General features: G+C 48.2%; 2 protein-coding genes across 2 annotated transcripts; one reads left to right on the top strand and one right to left on the bottom strand.

The window, feature by feature from the left end:
- Positions 1 to 853: 853 nt before the first annotated feature.
- Positions 854 to 4,898, bottom strand: LOC138355961 (RNA-splicing ligase RtcB homolog). Its single transcript, XM_069311497.1, has 3 exons — positions 4,869 to 4,898; positions 4,197 to 4,388; positions 854 to 1,081 (listed from the first exon to the last, which is right to left on the bottom strand). The coding sequence occupies exons 1-3, from the start codon at positions 4,896 to 4,898 to the stop codon at positions 854 to 856; spliced, it is 450 nt and encodes a 149-aa protein (XP_069167598.1).
- A 15,465-nt stretch (positions 4,899 to 20,363) lies between these two features.
- LOC138355960 (uncharacterized) lies at positions 20,364 to 21,683 on the top strand. The gene has a single exon (XM_069311495.1). The coding sequence runs from the start codon at positions 20,364 to 20,366 to the stop codon at positions 21,681 to 21,683; it is 1,320 nt and encodes a 439-aa protein (XP_069167596.1).
- Positions 21,684 to 22,007: the final 324 nt, after the last annotated feature.

Below are 22,007 nucleotides of genomic sequence, written 5' to 3'. Positions count from 1 at the left end.
AATAATAATCAAGACTGGCAAAAGGTCAGCAGGAAATGACAATTAGAAAGGGGAAGAGGGGGGGAAGAAAAATGAAATACAAGGAAAAGGAAAGAGTTCTGACAAAATTGTTAAAGACAGCAGCAGGAGCATAAGGCTTCGAAAGGACAGAGGACTGACCCATGGAGCATCACACTCTGGCAGCTGCTTACCAAGCCCCCTCACGATGCCAACGGGCCAGAAAGGGAGGGGGTATCTGGAGTGAACTTACCCAGTATCTTGCGGATTTTCTTCCAGATCTGAGGGGCCCCTGGAATGAAATTAAACAACTCGGAATTTCTTCTAAATATAGTTAACAATTGACAAGGTCTCTAGTGTTAAATGATATCCCTTCCTAGAATGGCTGGTACTTCTGAATAAAATGGGGCACATTAAATCCTCTCCAGACAATTGGAGCATTGGGACAATTGCTCTCAAGTGTCTGGTGCAGTGTAATGGTTAAATCAATGTAACACAAATGTTTAAATCTTTATTCCAAGCAAATGTCTATCAATATTCACTAGTCATCACCCCCCCCCCCCATCCCTCCCCAAATTACTCCAGGTAAAGGTCTCAGTATCGTAATCAATAAAATAAATTAATTTCAAAAAGATACCAAATATGAACTTGTCCAAGTCAAAGAACATTTATCTTCATATGGCACAATAGTGTGGATTTTGCAAATAGTGACCTGGATTTTTGTATTTGTTTTCTATAAAAACATGTGTGTTCTTTAGTCTAAGGAGAAAACGTGTTAAATAGTGTAATGATACAAATGAATTGTAGGAAATATTAATTATTATGATATACGTGTATCATATTTCATTGTGTACAATTATCCTTTGATGACTGCTATTGGTCGGAGTTTGATGCATTTCTTGCTGATTCCCGCTGCATGACAAGTATCAACGACATCAGTAACATTTTTATAAGACTCTGGAGCTTCTTCCATGACAAGTTTTGGAGATGCCACTCTAATGCTTATGCCTTGTTCTTGAAGCTTCATTAGGACATCAGTGTAATCTAAGTTTCTGCGTGACTTTGCACGAGACAGAGCACGGCCCTGTAAAAAAGGAAAAGCACTCAGCACAGTACAGTGCGCTAAAGCAACTAAAGTACACTCTCTAAATCCAGTCTATCACCACATTTGTTCAGGGGCCATATAATGCAATTTTAACATTGTTTAATGTCAAACTTTTTTTTTACTAGTTGTATATAAAAAGGGCTGCAACTGTTCTACGTTTCAGTATCGCACCCTAAATAGAAAGGGAGGGATTTTTTTTGTTTCAACGAATTTTACACATTTTCAGTAACACACTACAACCACAAGTTTCAAATGAAATCATTTCTATGACACTCATCTATAACATTAGCATATAATAAAGGATTTGTATAAAAAGGATTATCCAAAATAAATTTAGTTTTACTAATAAAAGTACAATTGCAAAGTACAGTCAAAGTTCCCGAAAAATATATGCTAATATTTCATGTTTGCAAATATTTATAAAATCATTAAATGAACTTAGGAATAAAGTGTTTTATACAGGTTGTAGAGATGTAAACTCTACATACAAGGTGCAAATTTCAAGTAAATTGAAAAAGAAATGAAAGAGGAGAGTTAATTTTATGTTACTTGACAATAAATAACATCAAAGATTCTGCCACCTGTGGTTAAGTTGACTTTAACCAATTTCCTCCAAAATTTGCACCTTTACAAGATAGGCTTACATTCTGTAAGGTGTATAAATCTCATGCAAATCGGCTCTAAACAAAAATCTAAACTTTTTTTTTTTTTTTTTTTTTTGCATAAAACTATATATATATTAAAATACTTTTATTATATGCTATTGTGATAGCCTAGAGTCATAGACATGATTTCAGTTGACACTTGTGTTTGATGTTAATTTTTGACCATTTTGGAAAATTTTTGACAATTCAATATTTTTTTTCCTCCCTTCCTATTTATACAAACGATGCTGAGACTTGGACCAGTTGAATCCAATTTTATACAACTAGTCAAAAAAGTTTGATTGAAATCGAATCAGTTTTCATTTATTACATATTATCATAATATGCCCCCCCTTAAACATGCACAAACCACCTTGCAAGTTATGAACAATTATCCACATCTTTCCATAACATTTTCATTCCTCATAACTAAGTTGGTCCATTTCTACAGGTCTAATTCTTATTTTTTTTTTTTATGTTCATTTATTACACCATTGTCATCCATCAATATATCGGGTAGACATTACCACTCCCCTCCATGCAGCCCTCTTCTTTTCCTATATGTTTTTGTATAATAAGGGTTAAATAATAATGTGTTATTATTTAACACTTTTATATACAAAAATTCTCTTTTTCCTCTATTATAACATTATTTTTCCATATTCACTTTTCAATCAAACACACTGAACAAATTTTAAACTTTAAATAAATCTCTTTCATACTGTTGAAAAGAACTACACATCAATATTTTACCTCATATAAACTGCTCACTGATCACACCATAAATTCTTACATGCTGCTTCTTACATAAAGACTAGATTGCATTGAACAGAAGTCCATACATGGTCATCACTATCCACAGGTATAAACTTTCCTAGACATTAGATTCCAAAAATGCCTTGCAATCCTCATGCCTTTTCTCATGCCTTTCTCCACAAGCTGTGTCAGTACAACCATCAGATCCACACAACCTCTTCTATCAAGAGGTAGAAGAGGGTGTGTGGATCTACCACTACCACTTCTACCATGGCATTGTTATTATGTCACCTACATAATAAGCGAACAAACCCTTGCTCAGATCATTGCTTTACAGGAAGCTGGCCACCAAATTAAGGAAATAAATTAATTGTTGGATGTGGCCAAGTTAACATGAAGTACCAAGAGCATTTCCGAGGGAGAAACAGTGATGATATGCCATCGCAGAAACATCGGTCTGGTCATCCAAAAAAAAAAAACTTCAAGGGCCACTCTTGCAGTAACATGAACAGTACTCACCACTGAACGTTTTAAAATGTTCACAGACCTTGGAAACATCTTCCTGGGATGACCAGACCGATACTTCTGAGATGGCACGTCTTCACTGTTACCCCTCGGAAATGCTCACAATACTTCATGTCGACTTGGCTACACAACAATTAACACTATCGCCCGCGCCACGAGAGCGCCTCAGACTTTGACGTCATGGGGCTAATGGTGCGGGCGAGCGTGCGGCGATGCCTAAATGTGTATACTCGTTTCAGTTTTCTCACCTTAATTCTCGTGCTACGTCGTTCGTTTTGGTATCATTGTGTTCGCAATTAAATTCCCTGCAGATGTATATGCATATAATGTCCAAAAGCCTGGCGAGACTCCCCGCAGCAAAGCCTAAATTTACCCGTGAACGAGCACCAATTTGCACACCAAAACCTAATGTGTATACTCGTTCAGTTTGACAACATCAATTTTCATGTTACATTGCTCATTTTGGCATCAAATTGTTCGCAATATAAAGGCGCTCATTTTAAAACTAGTCCCATAATAATAGCACAAATAAAATTTTAACAAATATTTAAAAATTTAAAATTTAGACCCAAAAACGTATTTATAATCTTTCAAGTGTTCTGACAACAAGTTTCGTGTTACATCTTTCATTTTGGTATCAAATTGTGCGCAGTCTAAAGGCACTTATTTTGAAACTATCCCGAGGTCAATCCGATAAAAAAAGAATTTTATACAAATATTTTTGTAGTGGATGCGAGTCCTGTCGACGGCTAGGACTCAAGAGAAAAAAAATGGACATGATCGGTGTCCAAAGAGAGATACTGTTAATTTATTTCCTTGCTTTGGTAGCCTGCTTCCTTTAAAGCAATGATCTGAGCAATGGTTTGTTTGCTTAGTTCCTTGGTAGGTGACATAATAACAATACCACCAACACCACTGTTAACTCCGATAACACATGACAAGATGCCAGAGCGAGACACGCAACACTATGAATGCTTGAGGGACAATTAAGCCTCCCAGTTGTGTGGGTCCAGGGAGCTAAGGCACACTGATGTCATTTACCCAGCACATACTTCTGTCTACAATCTTTTTGCCTTTCATTCTTTTCAGTTTTTATTGCCATAAAAATGTGCCACCTCGAGCAGGGTGGCGCATACCTTTGACTAGTACTGTATATATATATTTTGTACATCAAACGTGAAAAATTTGGTACTTTCAGCACCATGACATGTAGACCCAAAAGTTTCCATCATGCCCTGCTCAGTTCCTGTTAATACATAAGAACAAGTGCCCATTGTTCCACCAATCAGCACAGGTTGTCCTGTCAACTGATAATCAACAGGAATAAGGGGATGGTGTGGTGGGAAGGCCCGAGTTGAACCCTGTTCACAGAAAACAAGTATTGTAGTTTGTTTCAATATAAAATAATGCCTTCCTATTACATGACTTATTAATAACTTGTCTAATGTACTAATAGGTCAAATAGTGACCTGTAGCCCAACAAAACCTAAAACAAAAAACCAGCATTGAATGTAATGAAATGCCATTTGCAGGGAGAGTCCCGGAGGCTCCTTGGAGCTATCCATGGCTGATACGGATACCCTAACTATTTTGCATCAGTCAATGTGGGTGGAGTTCTAGGCCTACACGGGACCATGAGCCAGACAGAACCTGGCTTCCTTACAGAGGCACAAAGAGCAATGGCCCAAAGAAATGCACATGTGATTTGGAGTATTCTATATCTACCATCGACTGGAACAGGCACCCAGAAAGGTAAGCGCTATAAACGAAACGCCTATTCTGGTTAAAACGAAAATAGTCAAGCAAGTGGACAGAACTCTCCAAAAGAAAAACGAGCAAACAAGCATGACGTCACACGATCCGCGCCGCATGTCTGCGCAGTTCCCCCCTTCCCTGGGAGGGGAGAAGGGGGAGCCCCAGACCCTCGTGCTAGCGATCCACACCCCAGTTCCGAGGCTGAATATAAAAAAAACGCGAAAAACCACCGACAGGAGGGAGGGGAGGGTTGCCGGGGAGCCTCCGGGACTCACTCAGAAAATAGAGTTTCATTACATTCAACGCTGGTTTTCTAGGAGGAGCCCCTATGGCTCCCTGGAGCTACTTCACCAAAGACGAAAACAGAGGGACGCATCCGGGAGGCGGTTGGTGCTCACACCACAACACAAAGTCGAGACAACAAGCTGCAACAGATGACCCAAGGCGACAGGCCCAACTAGGCCCAGGAACAGACACGAGGGAGCGCGCAGCCAGGACCCAGCGCGACCACCAAAACAACCTTGTGCCCGAACGTCAGCCCATGACATGCCGCCCAAGAAATGCCACCAAAGATGGCAGCAAGCGCAGCAAACTTATGAATGTCAAGGGCACGGGGAGAGACCATAGGCTGGCTAGACAGAAGGACCCAGCGGACAACCAGAGACCCGAACCCAAGAACAGGGAAGGGAAACTGGATCAACCCAAAGCGCAGCCTGGCCAGAGGCTGTGGTGTGCAAAGAACGGCGGAAAGCCGCAACCGGACACAAGAAGCACCCCAGCCAACCAACTAAGCAGCAACAACCTCAGGGACCCCTCTGGAACCTTAGGGGCCACAACAAACCAAAAGGAATAGAGAAAAGAGCATCTTGCCCCAGAGCAGGAGGGCTCAGGTGGTGCATGAGCAGGCCAGAGGTGATCAATGCCCAAGACAACCTGTGAATGGTGCAGAAGGAACAACAAAACCGGAGCAATCCGAAGCAGCTTCGCCAGCGCCGCACGAGACAGGGCGACGGTATGCGGCCAGAAAACGGCCCCTAAACCACCACGAGAGAAGGACAAGACCATGACAACAAAGAGCGCAGTACACCTACAAAGAGACAAAGAAAACAAGGACCGCCAGAAAACCCCATACCACCACCGAGACAAAGCAAGCAGGTAGGACACATTCAAAACGCCACCTAATCACCAAACAGATGGTGAGAGACTCGAGTCAAAAGTACCAGACTCAGGAGAAGACCGGTCCTGCCACGGACCGGACCGACCATGTAAAAAGAGGCAGAGCCACGGGAAAACTCCTGGGTGCGGACACCGAGCAAGCTGCGCCGGAACCAAGGCAATCAAAGAACCAAAAGGAACGCCCGACAGGGAACCAGTAACCCAAACCTGGCGAGCTGGAAAAGAACCAACCCGGCAAAACAGACACGCCCCGTCCAGGAGGCCCCCCCTCCCAGGACCCCTGAAGGAACAATGAGCCCAATAACAGACAAGCTGCTGCTGCTTGCAGAAACTGCCAACCACAAATAGCAAGAGCAAAAAGGGCAGCGAAAAACCTAAGAGTCAAGGCCCAGGCATAGGCCCACAAGGAACCGAGCACCACGATCCGAAACCATAGATGCGAAGCGAAAAACACACCACAACCCACAGGAGCGGCACTACCACCTCCAGCAGGGAAGAACGAAGCATGCTACTGCACTAAAACAAAAACGTACTGTCCGGAAAGGAACACAAAGAAAAGCCGCAGCCAGGACCAGAAGCCAAGCCCCCCCACCCCCCCGTGCCCCAATGAAAAGGAACTGTGCCCCAATGAAAAGGAACTGTAGGGGCAGGAGCGGGTGATCGGAAAGCGATATACACCAGCAGACATCGCAACACAGACGCTGGAAGTGTCAGACAAGGAGAAGAGGAAGAACTCAAGAGCTATACCGGACCACTGGGCCTGTTCTACAACAGGAAACTGAACAAGAACAGAGCCCAACCGAGCATGAGCATGAGAATAGCCAAGACGTACAAATGCAATGAAAATACCCGAAAGACAGTCCAAGCACCGAAAGCCAGGGACAAGAGTAAAAGCAACCGGCAACAGAGGGTACATAAACCATATACACAGACCAGGAGCAAGCGAAAAACAAGACGCTCGCCCAAACTCAAGTGCTACTTAGAGAAGCAAACCCCACACGAACACCAAAACCCAGACCCCAAGAACAGGAAACATGGCTTCCAGCCCATAAGAGGAAGGGGAGGGGTACAGAAGGTGTATATACATGCCGTACAAATATAAAACATAGGTACGTATGTGTATATGTAACGTACATGTGGTCGAATCCTATGTCAAAACCCGACCAGAATGTCAACTGATGCAATCCATGATCTGCACGCCCACAACCGTCGCCCAAGGCAAAATCAGGGAATGCCCCAAGAATACTGTAGAAAACACCTTGAGAACTCATGAAACCAAAAAGCCAAAGTCTGGAATTGTTAGGTTAGGCTAGGCTAGGGCAGTATTGTACTACTGCGCCATGAGGACATCAATTCAAAAAGGAAATGTTGAACGTGAGCACTGAACAATGGGCAATGAAGAAGTGTCCCGTGTCCCTGCTGACAAAGGCACCAGACAGTATAATCTCACCTGTAGAGCAGAGGCACTATCGGATCACGACATAGCGTAGCCGTGTAATGGTCTGGGAGCATTGCTAGCAGAGCATGTCCAGAGATGCTAGTGTAGGAGAGCAGGTGCAGTGGAGAGGTGGAGGTGCCACCACACCTAGCCACCCCCCCCCCCCCCCACCACCCATAAGCAGAGAAATAACTATAAGTGTTCCCAACATATAACCCAAAATGACCCCAATAACCAGGGAGCGATGACTGGAGAGATAAGATGAGCGAGAGCAGTGTATAACCCAGGAGAAAGTGTGCTGAACACCGACACATGTCTACACCGACCAAAACAAAAAAATCACCCATGACGCAAGCGCAGGACACATGAGGTCTGGGTTGCACCACCCGGGAGGGTGCCAACAATGAAAATGGAACCATAATTAGTAATGTCGAGACAAATTATGGAACGAGGCAACTATTAAAATCGTTAACAGCATCAAAAGATTAGAAAAAGGACAAGAGTACCAACTAGTCCTAGAATGGACTGGAGGTAAGCTCCACCGGAAGGCAACAGAAGTTCCAATAATTCAAAAGCATTGAAGACCCACTCGAACCTTCGAGAACCAAGACCAACAAGCACAAAATCATGGAGGCACAGACGCACCCAATAGCATCTGTGACCAATGGACATGCAGGACCAGAGACAACAGAAAATGATTGCAGCATGATGCAGAACACAGGTCCCAGAGAAGGTGGGAAAGTGAAAAAAACGCCCAACAGAAGGACAGAGACGACGGACTGGAAGGTACATGGAACCGAATCATGGGAGGGGCTGACGTCCAAAGGAAACTCGTACTCAGAGGGAGGAAGGGAAAACCCCATTCCTTGTAACAGTAAGCCCTGCTCAGAAAGTCGGAAAACCCAGGCGGGTTCCAACGGGGCCCAAAGCCCCAAGTCCGCACTTACCAACCCTGGGAACCACCATGTCAGGTTCCGGGGCCAATTCGTCCTTCAAAGCCCCGGACTCACAAGAAAACGTCGGAGCGACCGAAATAGTAGGAAGAGAGTGGGACCACTGGTCAGACCCCGGAGCTACGGCTGGAGGAACAGACTCGAACACCTCTGACAACCCTGGAAGGGCCAACCCCCGAAACTACCCGAGTCTTAAACCTCGATACCCTGCCCCGACCCCGAAGCCCTCAGATGCCTAGAAGTCGGAAGCAGGGGGGACCGAATAAACCACAGCAGGGGAAGAACGAGGGGGCGCGGACGGAACCAAGGCCGACACGACCAACACCCCCAAGTCCGGGTTCTGAGAAGCAAAACAGGGCAGCCTCGGGGAATTTGGGGAAGCAACCAAACTAGCGCGTTGCAACAACCTACCCGGCAGCGCTAGAGCCGCCTGCACCCGAAGAATCTCATCAACATATTGGGTGATTGGAGCCACAAACAAGCAACAAAGCTTGCAGAACTCAGGGTTGAATGTGTTACCAACCCAATAGGCAGCATGATGGAGGCAAAAACAATGAGTGTCACCCTGAGACAAGGGGACAGAATAACCCTCAAACTTGCACAAAGTGAGAGGGGATGCAGGGGTCTCCTCCATCAGACCCGAGTGCCCCCGCAGGGTTTTCCAGGGCCCCTAGACTGGGTATGCTAAGGGTTATTCCAGGCAGGGTACTACTAACCGGCGCCCCAAACTAACAAGCAAACTGCTAAAAGCTGAACTCGCGGGACTTGTCCGCTCACGAGGGCGAAGCAGAGGGTGCCACCACACAAACGAGCCTAACATAAGGGGGAAGGGAGAACACAAGGCAGACCCCTCCACCATGCAAAATGAAAGGAAAAACCTCGCAAGAGGACAATGTACCTGAAGAGAACAGAGCCGGCACCTGTTAAAGGTGAAAACTAGCTACTCAATACCCTGTGCCCTATCAGTGCAATAACTGCCACTTACCCCAAGGCAAACAAGGGTGGAAACCCCCACACACTTGGGGCGGCCCAATGCCAAGCAGCGAAAGGTCAACAGAGGTAGACCCAAGGTGACTTGTGGAAGGAAACCCCCAAGCCCCAAGGGTGGTATATACAGGGCACTCAGGGAAGGTGACCCTAAGCACATGCAGCCAGAGTACCTGAGAATACTACCACCAGCTCGTACGACCACCGTAAGAGCAACACTGAAAACAATTAACAGCACTGAGAGAAGACTGAAGCTGGAGCCACACGACTAAGCACAATCCCATCAGCCAAGGAACTGGGGTGTGGATCACCGGCACGAGGGTCTGGCGCTCCGCCTTCCCCCTTCCGGGGAGGGGGTAAGCTGCGCAGACATGCGGTGTGGCTCGTGTGATGTCAAGCGTGTTTGCTTGTTTTTCTTTTGGAGAGTTCTGTCCACTCATTTGACGATTTTCGTTGTTAACCAGAACAGAGGTTTGTTTTGTGGCAGTTACCTTCTGGGTGCCTGTCCCAGTCAATGGCAGATATAGAATTCTCCAAATCACATGTGCATTTCCATTCCATTGGGCCATTGCTCCTCGCGCCTTTGTGAGGCTGGCCAGGTTCTGGCTTGTGGTCCCCGGTAGGCCTAGAACTCCACCCACATCGACTTATGCAAAATAGTTAGGGTATCCATATCAGCCATGGATAGCTCCGGAAAGCCATAGGGGGGTCACCACAGAAAAGTACTGTATATAACATTTATGGCATTATAACCCCCCCCACCCTTGAGGTATCCAATTAGTACAATTACAACTCCACCCCACTTTAAAAAATGACAAATGCTATAAAACAAATTAGGAATGAAATAATATTTTCATTATTTTCCCCATCTATTTTGCCAAACAATTGTTACTGAAAATAAAAATTAAATTATTATAACTTGTGAGATATAATTTAGATGCAGCAATTGTTTGTCCAATTTTAATTAAGTTAAAGTTCATGACAAGTAAAACTTCACAAAATAAAGTACAATATGAAATTTCACAATATGAGCGTCACATCTTTAAATAATCTGAAGTTACACAAGTAAAAATTTACCACTATGCAGTACATACATCATTAATCCCATTCCCACTTTTATTGTGTGGGTGAACCTCAACCCAAAGACGTATAAAAAAATTTAAGCAGTGAATGTAATGAAATGTCTTTTCTGGGGTAGCCCTGGTAGCTATTTCGTAGAGATTGCTCCACACGACAAGGCCCATGAGCCGCGGAATTCCGTTTGGCCTACCAAGAACCAGAGCCAGAACCTGGTCCCCCTATCACATGAGGTGCAGAGACCACATACTCTCTATTTACAGCATTTACTGACAAAGAAATCACATTAATGTGATATATCAATAAGAAAATCATTGGGAGCCATGAGCCGACTCAAACCAGCACTCAGGGTGCTTCCAGCCACCCACCTTACTCCTGTACTATGGGGCCCCAGCGCTGATGTCCCAGCTGGCAACGTCCTGCCCTGGGCCGGAGGGTTGCGGGCCCACGTGGCCCCTTCAGCAACACGCGGAGCCCTGGTTCTGGCCCCCCCCCCTAGACGCGGGACACAGCTGGTGGACCAGCAGCTACCGGGCCAGCCGTTGGCGTCCAGGAGTGGATGTCCCAGCGGCGTTGTCCCTTCTGGCGGTGGGCCAGCTGCTGAAGTACCAGCTAAGGGGGCAAGCTGACGATTCAGCAGCCGACGCCGAGGACGGCGGGGGATGCTAGGGGGGCTCCCCATAGCTGGGCTCGGCGACGTGGGAGTGGACGAGTTGTGGACGCTTGGAGCTCCTCCCTACGTCATCGCTCCGTCCCTAGGGGCGCAAGTGGCACTCGCTCTGCGCTGGAGGAGGGGACGTTCGTTAGTGCCTTCCCTGCGTCCGCCTCTGAAGGAAGTATCGTGTATTTCGTTGCCCTGGGGTCCACTTTCGCTAACTCTTCTGGTGTTGAGTTTTTTCATAATTTTTTCCTTCTTTATTTTCCCCTTCTATTCTCTTTTTTCTTTTTAATTCCTGTGTCATTATTCTGTTTGTCTGCTACTCAATTATTCTTTTTTTTTCGTTATTTATTACTTTATTTCTGTTATTACTTTTGTCCTTTTCTGTTTGTACTGAGTCACATTAATTCGTTTTAATTTATATTTTGTTCGTTATTTATTTAGTTTAGTTATTATTCTGACCTTTTCCTGGTTATCCTGTTCCACTCCTTTCGTGCATTTTATATTTACGTTTTGCTCGGTATTTATTTTACTTTAATAATTTACGTTTGCCATTATTCTGTGTGTACTGCTACTCATTTATTCGTTATTTTCTTTCCGTTTATTTTACTATTTAAGTTATTGCTTATGCTTTATCTTTATACTGCTACACTTTCATTAGTTTTTAATTCTCCGTGTATTCGTTATTTATTTACTTTATTTTCTGTTACTCTTGTCCTTATTCTGGTGGTACTGTTCACTTTTTTCGCTTATTACCAACGTTATTGTTCTAGTAATGTTTCCGGTTCTCTGCTCCACTTTTGTTTGTTTATTTATATTTCCGTTTATCCGTTATTTATTTTACTTTCTTTATTTTGCTTTATTTATTATTTGTTATTATTATACGTTATATGCTATATGTTATTATTATATGTTATGCTATTATTATTTATTTTATTTGCTTTATTACTTTATATATTAATTTTATTATTTAATTTACTATTTATGTTATTACTTATGTCCTTCCTTATGTATTCTGCTACACTTTCATTCGTTCTTAATTCTCTGTGTATTCGTTATTTATTTACTTTATTTTCTGTTATTACTCTTGTCCTTATTCTGGTGACACTGTTCACTTTTTTCGCTTATTCCAACGTTATTGTTCTAGTAATGTTTCCGGTTCTCTGCTCCACTTCTGTTTGTTTATTTATATTTCTGTTTATCCGTTATTTATTTTACCTTATTTATTTTGCTTTATCTATTATCTATTATTTGTTATTATTATAATATGTTATATGCTATATGTTTGGTGTTAAACAAACCAAAAAACGACAAAACGAGAGTAACGCCTGTCCACAAATGTGGTGATCTCACAGATGTTAACAACTACAGACCTATATCAATCCTGCCAAACTTGTCAAAAAATTTTGAAAAACTAATCTATAAGCAGCTTTACTCGTATCTAGCCAAACACAATATACTTAGCCCTTGCCAATACGGCTTCAGACCCAAAAAAAGCACTAACGATGCACTTATTAGTATGCTTAACTCGGTTCATACAGCTCTTGATAAAAATGAGTTCCCTGTTGGGTTATTTGTGGACCTGCGTAAAGCTTTTGACACTGTCAACCACCAAAACCTTCTTCTTAAATTACATCATTATGGAGTCAGAGGACACTCCCTGCAATACCTCAAATCCTACCTTACTGACAGGCTCCAGTATATTTCTGTGAATAATACAATTTCTCCCACCCTACCCATCAACATTGGTGTTCCTCAGGGCTGCATACTTGGCCCTCTCCTCTTTCTCATCTACATTAATGACCTTCCAAATGCCTCCCAACACCTCAAACCAATTCTATTTGCTGACGACACAACCTTCATTAACTCCAGTCGTGACCCCCTTGCTCTAAATGCCACAGTAAATACTGAGCTAAATAAAGTCTATCTTTGGCTAACTGCCAACAAACTCACCCTTAACATTGACAAAACCTTCTATATTCTGTTTGGCAATAAATACTCTAATCAAATAAATCTCAAAATAAACAATACCCAAATTTGTAACAAATTAGATGGCAAATTCCTTGGCGTTTTCATTGACCACAAGCTGAATTTCCAGGGACACATTCTAAATATATCAAATAAAGTTTAAAAAACTGTGGGCATTCTTTCTAAGATCAGATATGGCCACTGCTTCGCAAGCTTTCTGATGGGGGAGAAAGAAACATTTGCGCAGTGCGTCCCGCGGCATTGCGCGGGCAGTCTGGGGCGGTATAAATACGGGGGCACAGAGGGGCTCTGCCCTCACTCCGCCTGCCCTCGCCGCTGCCCTCGCAACCACTCCCCGGCCGCCCGACTTCGCACGAGATGGACATCACGCCAGCCGCCTCGGTACCTGACCTCTCTCTCATGGACATCATGGGGCCCTCGACACCCCAGACCGATCCGGCAGGGGCCTCCTGCCCTACACTTTTAACCCCAAGGTGAGGTTTTTCTGTTCAATTCTAGTCAGGACCTCCCCAGTGCGGCGTGTGCCAAGCGCCATCCCCTCGCGGTACGTGTGTGCCGCCTTAGTTAGTCCTTTGGGTTCTCTGCTGTTAGTTCCCGGGAGAGCTGGGGCGCCCTTCTTGGGCCCGTGTCGGGCGCTCCCGTACCGTGCAGGTCATGTGGCTGGCTTAGGGTCGGCGTGCGCCGGGCCGCGTCCCTAGTGGCCTGCGTTCGGTCTCCTCTCAGGTGGGGCACCGTCCAGCCGTACCCGTGCGTGTCCAGGGGGCCCCGCAGCGTGGCATGCCCAGGCGCGCGCCCTGCCAGGGGCCCCGTCGGCGGCCAGGCGTGCCCTTGCCGGCGTCGCCATGTGGCCAGGCGTGGTGGGCCCTACGCCCTTCGTGCTCTGCCTTGGGGCCCATGCCTCGCCGCCATCGACCACGTGTCTGGTCGTCTGGGCGTGCTTCGGCGTCCTTCTGCCGGCCAGCCAGTTCCCCTGGGCTGTCCCAGGGGGCCAGGTTTCTCCTTGTCCGAGGACATGTGTCGCCGTCGGCGACGGCTTGTGGCCAGGTTCGGTCCTACGCCCGGGGCACATGTTCTTGGCGGCGGCGACATGTGGCCAGGCGTGGGCGGCCCTATGGCGGGCCCCGCCTTGGGGCCCATGCCTTGCCGGGTCGACATGTGCCTGGCCGGCAGGGCATGCTTCTGCGACTTTCCTGTTTTTCCCTCGGGTGTTCCCTGTTGCCGGTCTGCCGGGTTCCCTGGGCTGTCCCCAGGGGTCAGGTCTCCCTGTGCAGACATGCGTCGCCGCCGGCGACGACTTGTGGCCAGGTTCCGGCCCTTCGCCCGGGCCTGCTCCGGGGCACAAGCCTGGTCGTGCTGCCACGTGGCACGGCGCTCCGTGGAGCACACGGCTGGGCTGTGTTCTGCCCTTCCTGTTCCCTTATTTGGGTGCTAATCCACGTGGCTTTGCGCCACGGCTTCCCCACGTTCGGGGCTCGGGCTGCCTCGCGCCCGTACGGGCGCGCCTGTGTGCGGCCCACCACCCCCCCTCCCTTTCGTACTAGGCCCTGAGCATGCCTTGTGGCAGCGCTTGGCTGGTAGGCCACGGGGTCCTTGGCGTGTGTGGTGTGTTCTCAGCTAGGCACGTCGCCCTCGGACGTCTCGCCCGGCCGTGTTGCCCGGGGAGTTAGTCCCAGGCCCTTTGGAGTCCCGGAGTCCCCATGTACGTCTTCCCCGGAGTTGTCGCCGAACAAGTTGTCCCCAGACGTCCGTCTGCCCGGTGTAAGACCGGCATGTTGTACCCAGACGTTCGTCTGGCCGGTGTAGCCCAGTGTGTTATTTAAAGCTTTCCGTCGTCCAGGCCCTCAGGCACGTGTCCTGCTTGCCCGGGGGGTAGCCAGGACCGTTACTCCATGTCCTCCGTCTGGCCGGTGTTGACCGGCAGGTTGGTTCCCAGGCGTTCCCGCCTGGCCGGTGTAGCCCGGTGCGTTTGCCTTAAGCGCCCTGCCCGTCCGTTGTAGCAGGGATTCCTCCTACGTTGCAAGTTCAGCGTTCGTCCGCCTGCCCGTCCGCCTTGTGTCGTCTGTTGTTCTTCAACGTCGGAGGGAGACGCTGGCGTTGTAGCACGGACCCGAGATCAGCACGACGACGTCTACAGGTACGTCTAACGGTACGCACCACAGGCCCTGGGTTCGGCGTTGCCGCCGGCAATCCAGGATGACTCGTCTCCCTCGGTGTTCGTTAAGTCCTCGGCGTCCAGTTCCAGGGGCAGTGCCCTGGACAGGGGGGTGGCCCCCATGTTGCCTGGGGCACGGTATCCTCCAGCAGATGGCGGCGTCGAAGCGTCGTCGGGAACGTCGTATATTTAATGATATCCCTTTCTTTGCCTTTCTAAGACAATGTAAATTAAGATTTTTCTCACACTTTATATGGAAGGTTTCTTATTTTGTACTTGCAGACATCTCGCGACATGCCTTGCCCTTATTCATAATTATGTTCTACATTTCAGCACTGACATGCCTCTGCTTTCAGATCACCACGGATTCCTTTTGCCAACAGCCTAACTTAATTTACTCCTTCATTCGATGCCTTGCGCATGTCACATGTTCAATTTTTGCGTTCGCTGTGTTACAGTATGTTTGTTCACTTTTCTTTGTCTTACGTCATTAAGTAAAGTCAGCCAGGATGTCCTATTTGCAGAGTTATAAGTAATTTATTAAGTAAAGTCAGCCAGGAGGTGCTATTTGCAGAATTCGCGGGCCCTTATTTTGCTTTACGTTCCCTGGCCCTGCATTTTGCCTAGTTTCCTCAGTAGTTACAGTATTTTACGCTTGGCTCTTGCAGTTTATTCACGTTACTTATTTGGTTATATTTATGTTATGCATCACCTCCGTTCTCTTAATGTAAAAATGGTTATATATGCACGCCGATTGTATACCCTTATTTTGTATTTGCAGATATCACGTGCGATGCCTTGCCCCTATTCATAATTATGTTCTACATTTCAGCACTAACATGCCTCCTGCTTTTAGATTACCACGGATTCTTTTTCCCAAACAGCCTACCTTAATTTACTCCAACAGTTGATGCTTTGCTCATGTCGCATGTTTAATTTTGCGTTGCTGTGTTCAGTATGTTTGCTCACTTTTACCTTGCCTTACGTCATTAAGTAAAGTCAGCCAGGATGTGCTATTTGCAGAGTTACTAAGTAAATTATTAGGTAAAGTCAGCCAGGATGTGCTATTTGCAGAGTTACTAAGTAAATTATTAAGTAAAGTCAGCCAGGATGTGCTATTTGCAGAGTTCCTAAGTAAATTATTAAGTAAAGTCAGCCAGGCTGGGCTATTTGCAGTATTCGCGGGCCCTTTTTAGCTTCACGTTTCCTGGCCCTGCACTTTTGCCTAGTTTCCTCGGTAGTTACAGTAGTTTATGCTTAGCTCTTGCAGTTTATTCACGTTACTTATATGGTTATATTTATGTTATGCTTCTCCTCCGTTTTCTTAATGTAAAAATGGTTTTATTTATTCTAGGGCGAAATGTTCCATTTAGCCTACCACAATTCAATACATCTTACTTATTTGGTAACATTTGTGCTGTGCATCATTTTATGTTTGTCATTAAATTTGTTATATATTTATTATAGGGCGAAATGTCCCATTCGCCTACCACTATTTAATCCCTGTTACTTAATTGGTTACATTTGTGTCGTGCATCCTTTATGTTTGTTATAAAAACATTTTTTACTATAGGGCGAAATGTTACATTTAGCTTACGTTATCTTTGTCTCTGCCATCTTTTGTTTATTTCCTTGGCAGTGTCTACAGTTAGTAGTCCCCTTTCCTTCGCCGTTGTTTTTCAAGGCAGCCAGGATGCGCGAGGTGCAGTTGTGGGCCCTCGCCTCTTGATTTATGCTTCTGGCCCTGCAGTTGTTGGGTTCCTTTCATTTATTCTCGTTTACGCCTAGCTCTCGCGTAATGTTAGTTATGTTCTTCCCCCGGTTCCTCTGTCGTTCAACTACGCTTGTTGCTACTACGTCTGTAAGGTCTGCTAGCTTGCCTTGCTATCGGTGTTGCGGGCCTCTTGCTTCTTGCTTGTTTATTCAGGCTACTTTTTCCCCCCCTTCTCTGGGTTTTTTTCATTGGGTTGGTTAACTTTCTTTCTGTTGCTTAGATATTTTCTTGGTCTCCTTCGGGTGTTTCTAGAGCTTTGCCTTTATGATTTGGGTAAATTCAGACGCGTCGGGCTCGTTGCTGTGTTACGGGCCTCTTGCCCTTGCTTTAGTTTGTCAACCTATTGTATTTGTGCTGCTTTTTCAGTCATGTTCCCCCTTTTTTTTTATCTTTATTTGTATTTGTTCTCAACACTTTTTATTCTTTATGCTCAATTAGTATTAAGTTCTAGATATTAATGTTTTTCTTGCCCGAAACGCATTGCGTAATAGTGGTTTTAGGCATTGTATGTACTAGCTCTATCTATATATCAATCCATTAATGTAACATCACTTGTATGTATATGCCTTACCTGAATAAACATCTGAGTTATTCAGGCTGAGAGCCAAGACAAAGGTTCGGCTGAGGTGTCTGCGCGACTTCCTCTTTGCCGACGACGCAGCAGTCACTGCCCACTCAGCTGAAGACCTCCAACGGCTCATAACCCGCTTCAGCGAGGCCTCTCAGGCTTTCGGACTCACCATCAGTCTGAAGAAAACACAAGTCATGGGACAAGGAGAGGACTCTCCACCTGACATCGGCATCTCTGATTCCAAACTGGAAGTTGTTCACGACTTCGTGTACCTGGGCTCCACAATCTCTGACTCCCTCTCTCTTGATACGGAGCTAACCAAACGCATCGGTAAGGCATCTACTACCATGTCCAAACTGACAAAGAGAGTGTGGGCCAACAATAGGCTAACTGAGTATACTAAGATTCAGGTTTACAGATCCTGTGTCCTGAGCACTCTCCTTTATGGCAGTGAGTCTTGGACACTCCGCGCCCGTCAGGAAAGACGGCTGAATGCCTACCACATGCGCTGCCTTCGACACATCTTGGACATCACCTGGCAGGACAAGGTGACAAACAACAACGTCTTGGGGAGAGCAAGAATCACCAGCATGTACACAATGCTGAAACAGAGACGAATGCGCTGGCTCGGGCACGTTGTGCGAATGGGCGATGGCAGGATCCCCAAGGATCTCCTGTATGGAGAGCTGAGGCAGGGAAAGCGTCCAGTAGGCAAGCCCCAGCTACGGTACAAAGACGTATGCAAAAGGGACCTGAAAGCCATGGACGTCGATCTTGCTATATGGGAGACACTGGCTACAGACCGTTCAGCCTGGAGGCAGTCTGTTCAACGAGGTCTCTCCAAGTTCGAGGAGTCACTTGCCAAGGAATCGGAGGCAAAGAGACAGAGAAGGAAAGCCGGTAACCAGGAAGACAGACCAGAATCGGACTTCGTTTGTGCTCGGTGTGGGATGGACTGCCACTCTCGGATTGGCCTCATCAGTCACACCAGACGCTGCACCAGGATTGACAACTAGGGCGCAACTCCATAGTCTCCCGAGACTGAAGGATGCCTACTACTATTTGGGCCTGTTCGTCAGCCTTCCCCAGCTCATTCGCCTCCTGCAGGCTATGCTTTGACAGCTGCTTGTCTCTTTTGCTGGGTTACTTTTATGCTTCTCCCCTTCCTGTCTAAGTATGTTTAGGTATGGCCAGCGGTGCGCGAGCCGAGGCTTATCGGTTGCCACCCCCCCCCCCTGGTTCCCTGTTTACTCGGTCTCGCCCTCTTACTTCCGCATTCTTCCATCCCATTCTACGTTATCGCCTCTCGCTTTTGGGCCTTTCTCAGACCGGGTTGTGTGCCGTCCAGCGCGCCTCGGCGATGTTATCTTCTCTTCGGCCCACTGTTATTTCCGCCCCCCCCCAGCCGTGCGGGCACGCCTGTGTGAAACGTCTCCTTGGTTCCTCCTACGTCTGCTTATCTTACCCCCCCCCCCCCACCCCTCCTTCGTGCCTGTGGGATTCTGTTTCTATCCCCGGCAACGTGTCTTAATTACTGTTAGTTGGGGCGGCGTATGTTATGCTAGCAGGCGCGGCAGCCGGGTTTTTCCCCCCCCTGCCTGTCGCCAGGTCAGTCAGGCTGTCACTAACGTTCCCTCTTTCCGCAGTGGCGAGAAGCCGGACCACCCAACATCTGCAACACGGAAGAGGGCACGGACGGCGTCAACGCGAGGACAGCAACGTAGTGGAGCACGGACACAGCCGGCCAGGGCGCGGACCAAGCCCGCACGCTTTGCCTCCCCCTCTACAGAGCCCTCCTCGGCTGGCTCGGACACGGACACCGGGCGCACACCTCAGCTGGACAATTTAGACAAAGCAACGGGTGGCACAGTGACACAACTCCCACCCCTTTCAGCAGACGATTGGACGACGCTGCAGGCCCTCATTGCGCAAGCACGTGGGCCCTCCTCGGGCTCAGGTCACCGCGACGGAGCAGGTGCCCCTGCCGCCCCAGCCCCCTCGCCCTACTCATCCGAGCGTCGCCCTCGATACAGGGCCAGGGGGCATACGTCGAGGCGCTGTGCCAGCTCCTCCAGCCCGTCCTCTTATGGTGAGTCTCCCAGGGTGAGCGCTTCTTCCCCACCTCCTAGCCCTTGGCTGGGACACCTTCGGGCACCTCAGGCTTCCACCATCCCACTCCTGGGCGTACAAGTACCACAGGCTCTCCGGGAAAAGATCTGGGCTAAAAAGTATGTTGACCTCAGGGAGTTGCTCACTCATGAGCGAGAAGCAGGACCCTACGAGACACGCCCCGCGCCCTCCACTGACCCCCAGGCGTCTGGTAAGAAGCAGCCGCCCCTGACGCCAGACCAGTGGGCGCACTGCTTTGACATCTATGCTACGATCTACATCGAGAAGCACCCGGCCGAGGCTCAGGCCCTGCTCACCTACACCCGCTACGTCAAGACCATGAAGGTGACCCTTAAAAACGACTGGATGTGGTACGACAAGGCCTTCAGATGGGACAAGGAGAGGTCGGACTGTTCTTGACTTGATTACAGGCTGGACCTGGAATTCCGCTCGGTACAGCGCGTCGCACACGTCGCTGTTCAGACAGGCAGACAGGAGGCAGGTCGGCCGGCAGCCCTTACCCTCTCTAGCGCCCGGGCCGCAGGGCTCCCCCCGGGCTACTGCTTTGCCTACCACTCGAGAGGACCCGGCTGCAGTTTTACTTCATGTTCCTTCCTGCACTACTGCCCGCGCTGCCGAAGGAGGCACCCGGCCTACACCACGTGCCCCCCAGCTCACATACGCGACGGACCCACCCATGACCAGCGCCCACGAAGACAACCATAGGACAAGGCCAAGAAGAACGCCGGCAGTAACAACGCCGGTGGACGCCGACGCCCTTGATGCTTTGCTGGTGGGATATCCCCTGCGAGACTACGTCGTGGGGGGCTTCAGAGGGGGGTTCCTACTTGGCTTTGAAGGAGTGCGAACCCCCCTCACTTCACGCAACCCCCAGGCTACGACGGACCTCCCGCACATCGTCGGGCCCATGCTCGACAAGGAGTTGAGTCTAGGACGCATCGCGGGCCCCTTCGAAGCCCCCCCTTTCAAGAATTTCAAGTGTTCGCCCATAGCACTGAGGGAGAAGTCTACGCCGGGCAAGTACCGCCTCCTGCACACCCTTAGCTACCCTTACTCCCCTGACAGTGTGAACGCCAACATCCCCCGGGAATCGACGTCCGTCACCTACCAGTCTATCCATGATGCGGTGACAATGGTTGTCAGCCGGTCCCCGGGGGCTCACCTGGCAAAGTGCGACATCGCAGAAGCTTTCAGGATCGTCCCAGTACACCCGAGCGACTACCATCTCCTGGGGTTTTCTTACGGGGGCAAGTACTACTACGAGAAGATGCTCAGCATGGGAGCCGCCCCCTCCTGCCGGATCTTCGAGACCTTCTCCAGTGCCCTGCAATGGATCCTCGCCGAGAAGTTTGGGGTGCGCGACGTTGTGAAGGTATTGGACGACTTCCTCTTCGTCAGTTTCACTTTCGACGAGTGCCAGCGAAGCCTGAGGGTGTTCACTGCCCTCTGCGAGCGATTGGGGGTCCCCTTGGCACCTCACAAAACACAGGGCCCGTGCTCCTGCCTCACGTTCCTGGGGCTGGAGATTGACGCTCACAGGATGGAAACAAGACTACCAGAGGACAAGAGAACGAAGTACACGGCAGCAGTGGAAGTCGCGCTGAGTCTGGAGCGCATCCCCCTCCGGGACCTGCAGGCGATCATTGGGAAGTTGCAATTCGCCACCGCGGTAATCCCGGGAGGCCGGGCCTTCTTGCGTCGTCTGCATCCGCTTGCGCGAGGCCCACAGCGCCCCTCGCGCCTATGCCATTTGGACGCCGAGGCTAAGCTCGATCTCGTCGCCTGGCGCTCCTTCCTCACTGACTTCAATAGAGTAACAGTCTTTCCCCCAGATGGCGGATGGGGAAATGCTCCATCACTTTCAATGTGTGCAGATGCTTCTTCCAAGGGGTATGGCCTAACGCTAGGGGCAGCCTGGTTCAGGGGAACGTGGCCGCAGGTCTGGGGTCGGCTCAACATTGCTTTGCTCGGCTCTACCCTTTCTTCATGGGTATAGCACTTTTCGCCCCGGTATTGGCCAATAAGAGGCTGGTGTGCAAATCGGACAACAGTGCAGTGGTAAGCGTGCTCAACACACTCTCTGCTAGGTGCCCCCTACTAATGCAAATTGTCAGGCCCTTGGCAGTGCTCTTACTTATCCATAACATTACACTCCTACCCTACTTTCTCCCCACTGCATGTGGGAAGGGGGGTGCAGCGCCGGTCCCCAAGTGTCCCGCTGTCCGCAGCTAATACTTTGCCCAGTCTAGGTGCTAGTAAGCCCTACTTGTAGTCACCCCCCTTCTCCTTATTCATTAGGTCTTTACGGCCTCTTGGTCGG

Source organism: Procambarus clarkii, chromosome 70, assembly GCF_040958095.1.
Source record: "Procambarus clarkii isolate CNS0578487 chromosome 70, FALCON_Pclarkii_2.0, whole genome shotgun sequence".
NCBI classification, from domain to species: Eukaryota; Metazoa; Arthropoda; class Malacostraca; order Decapoda; family Cambaridae; genus Procambarus; species Procambarus clarkii.
This window is presented reverse-complemented; position numbering and strand designations above follow the sequence as displayed.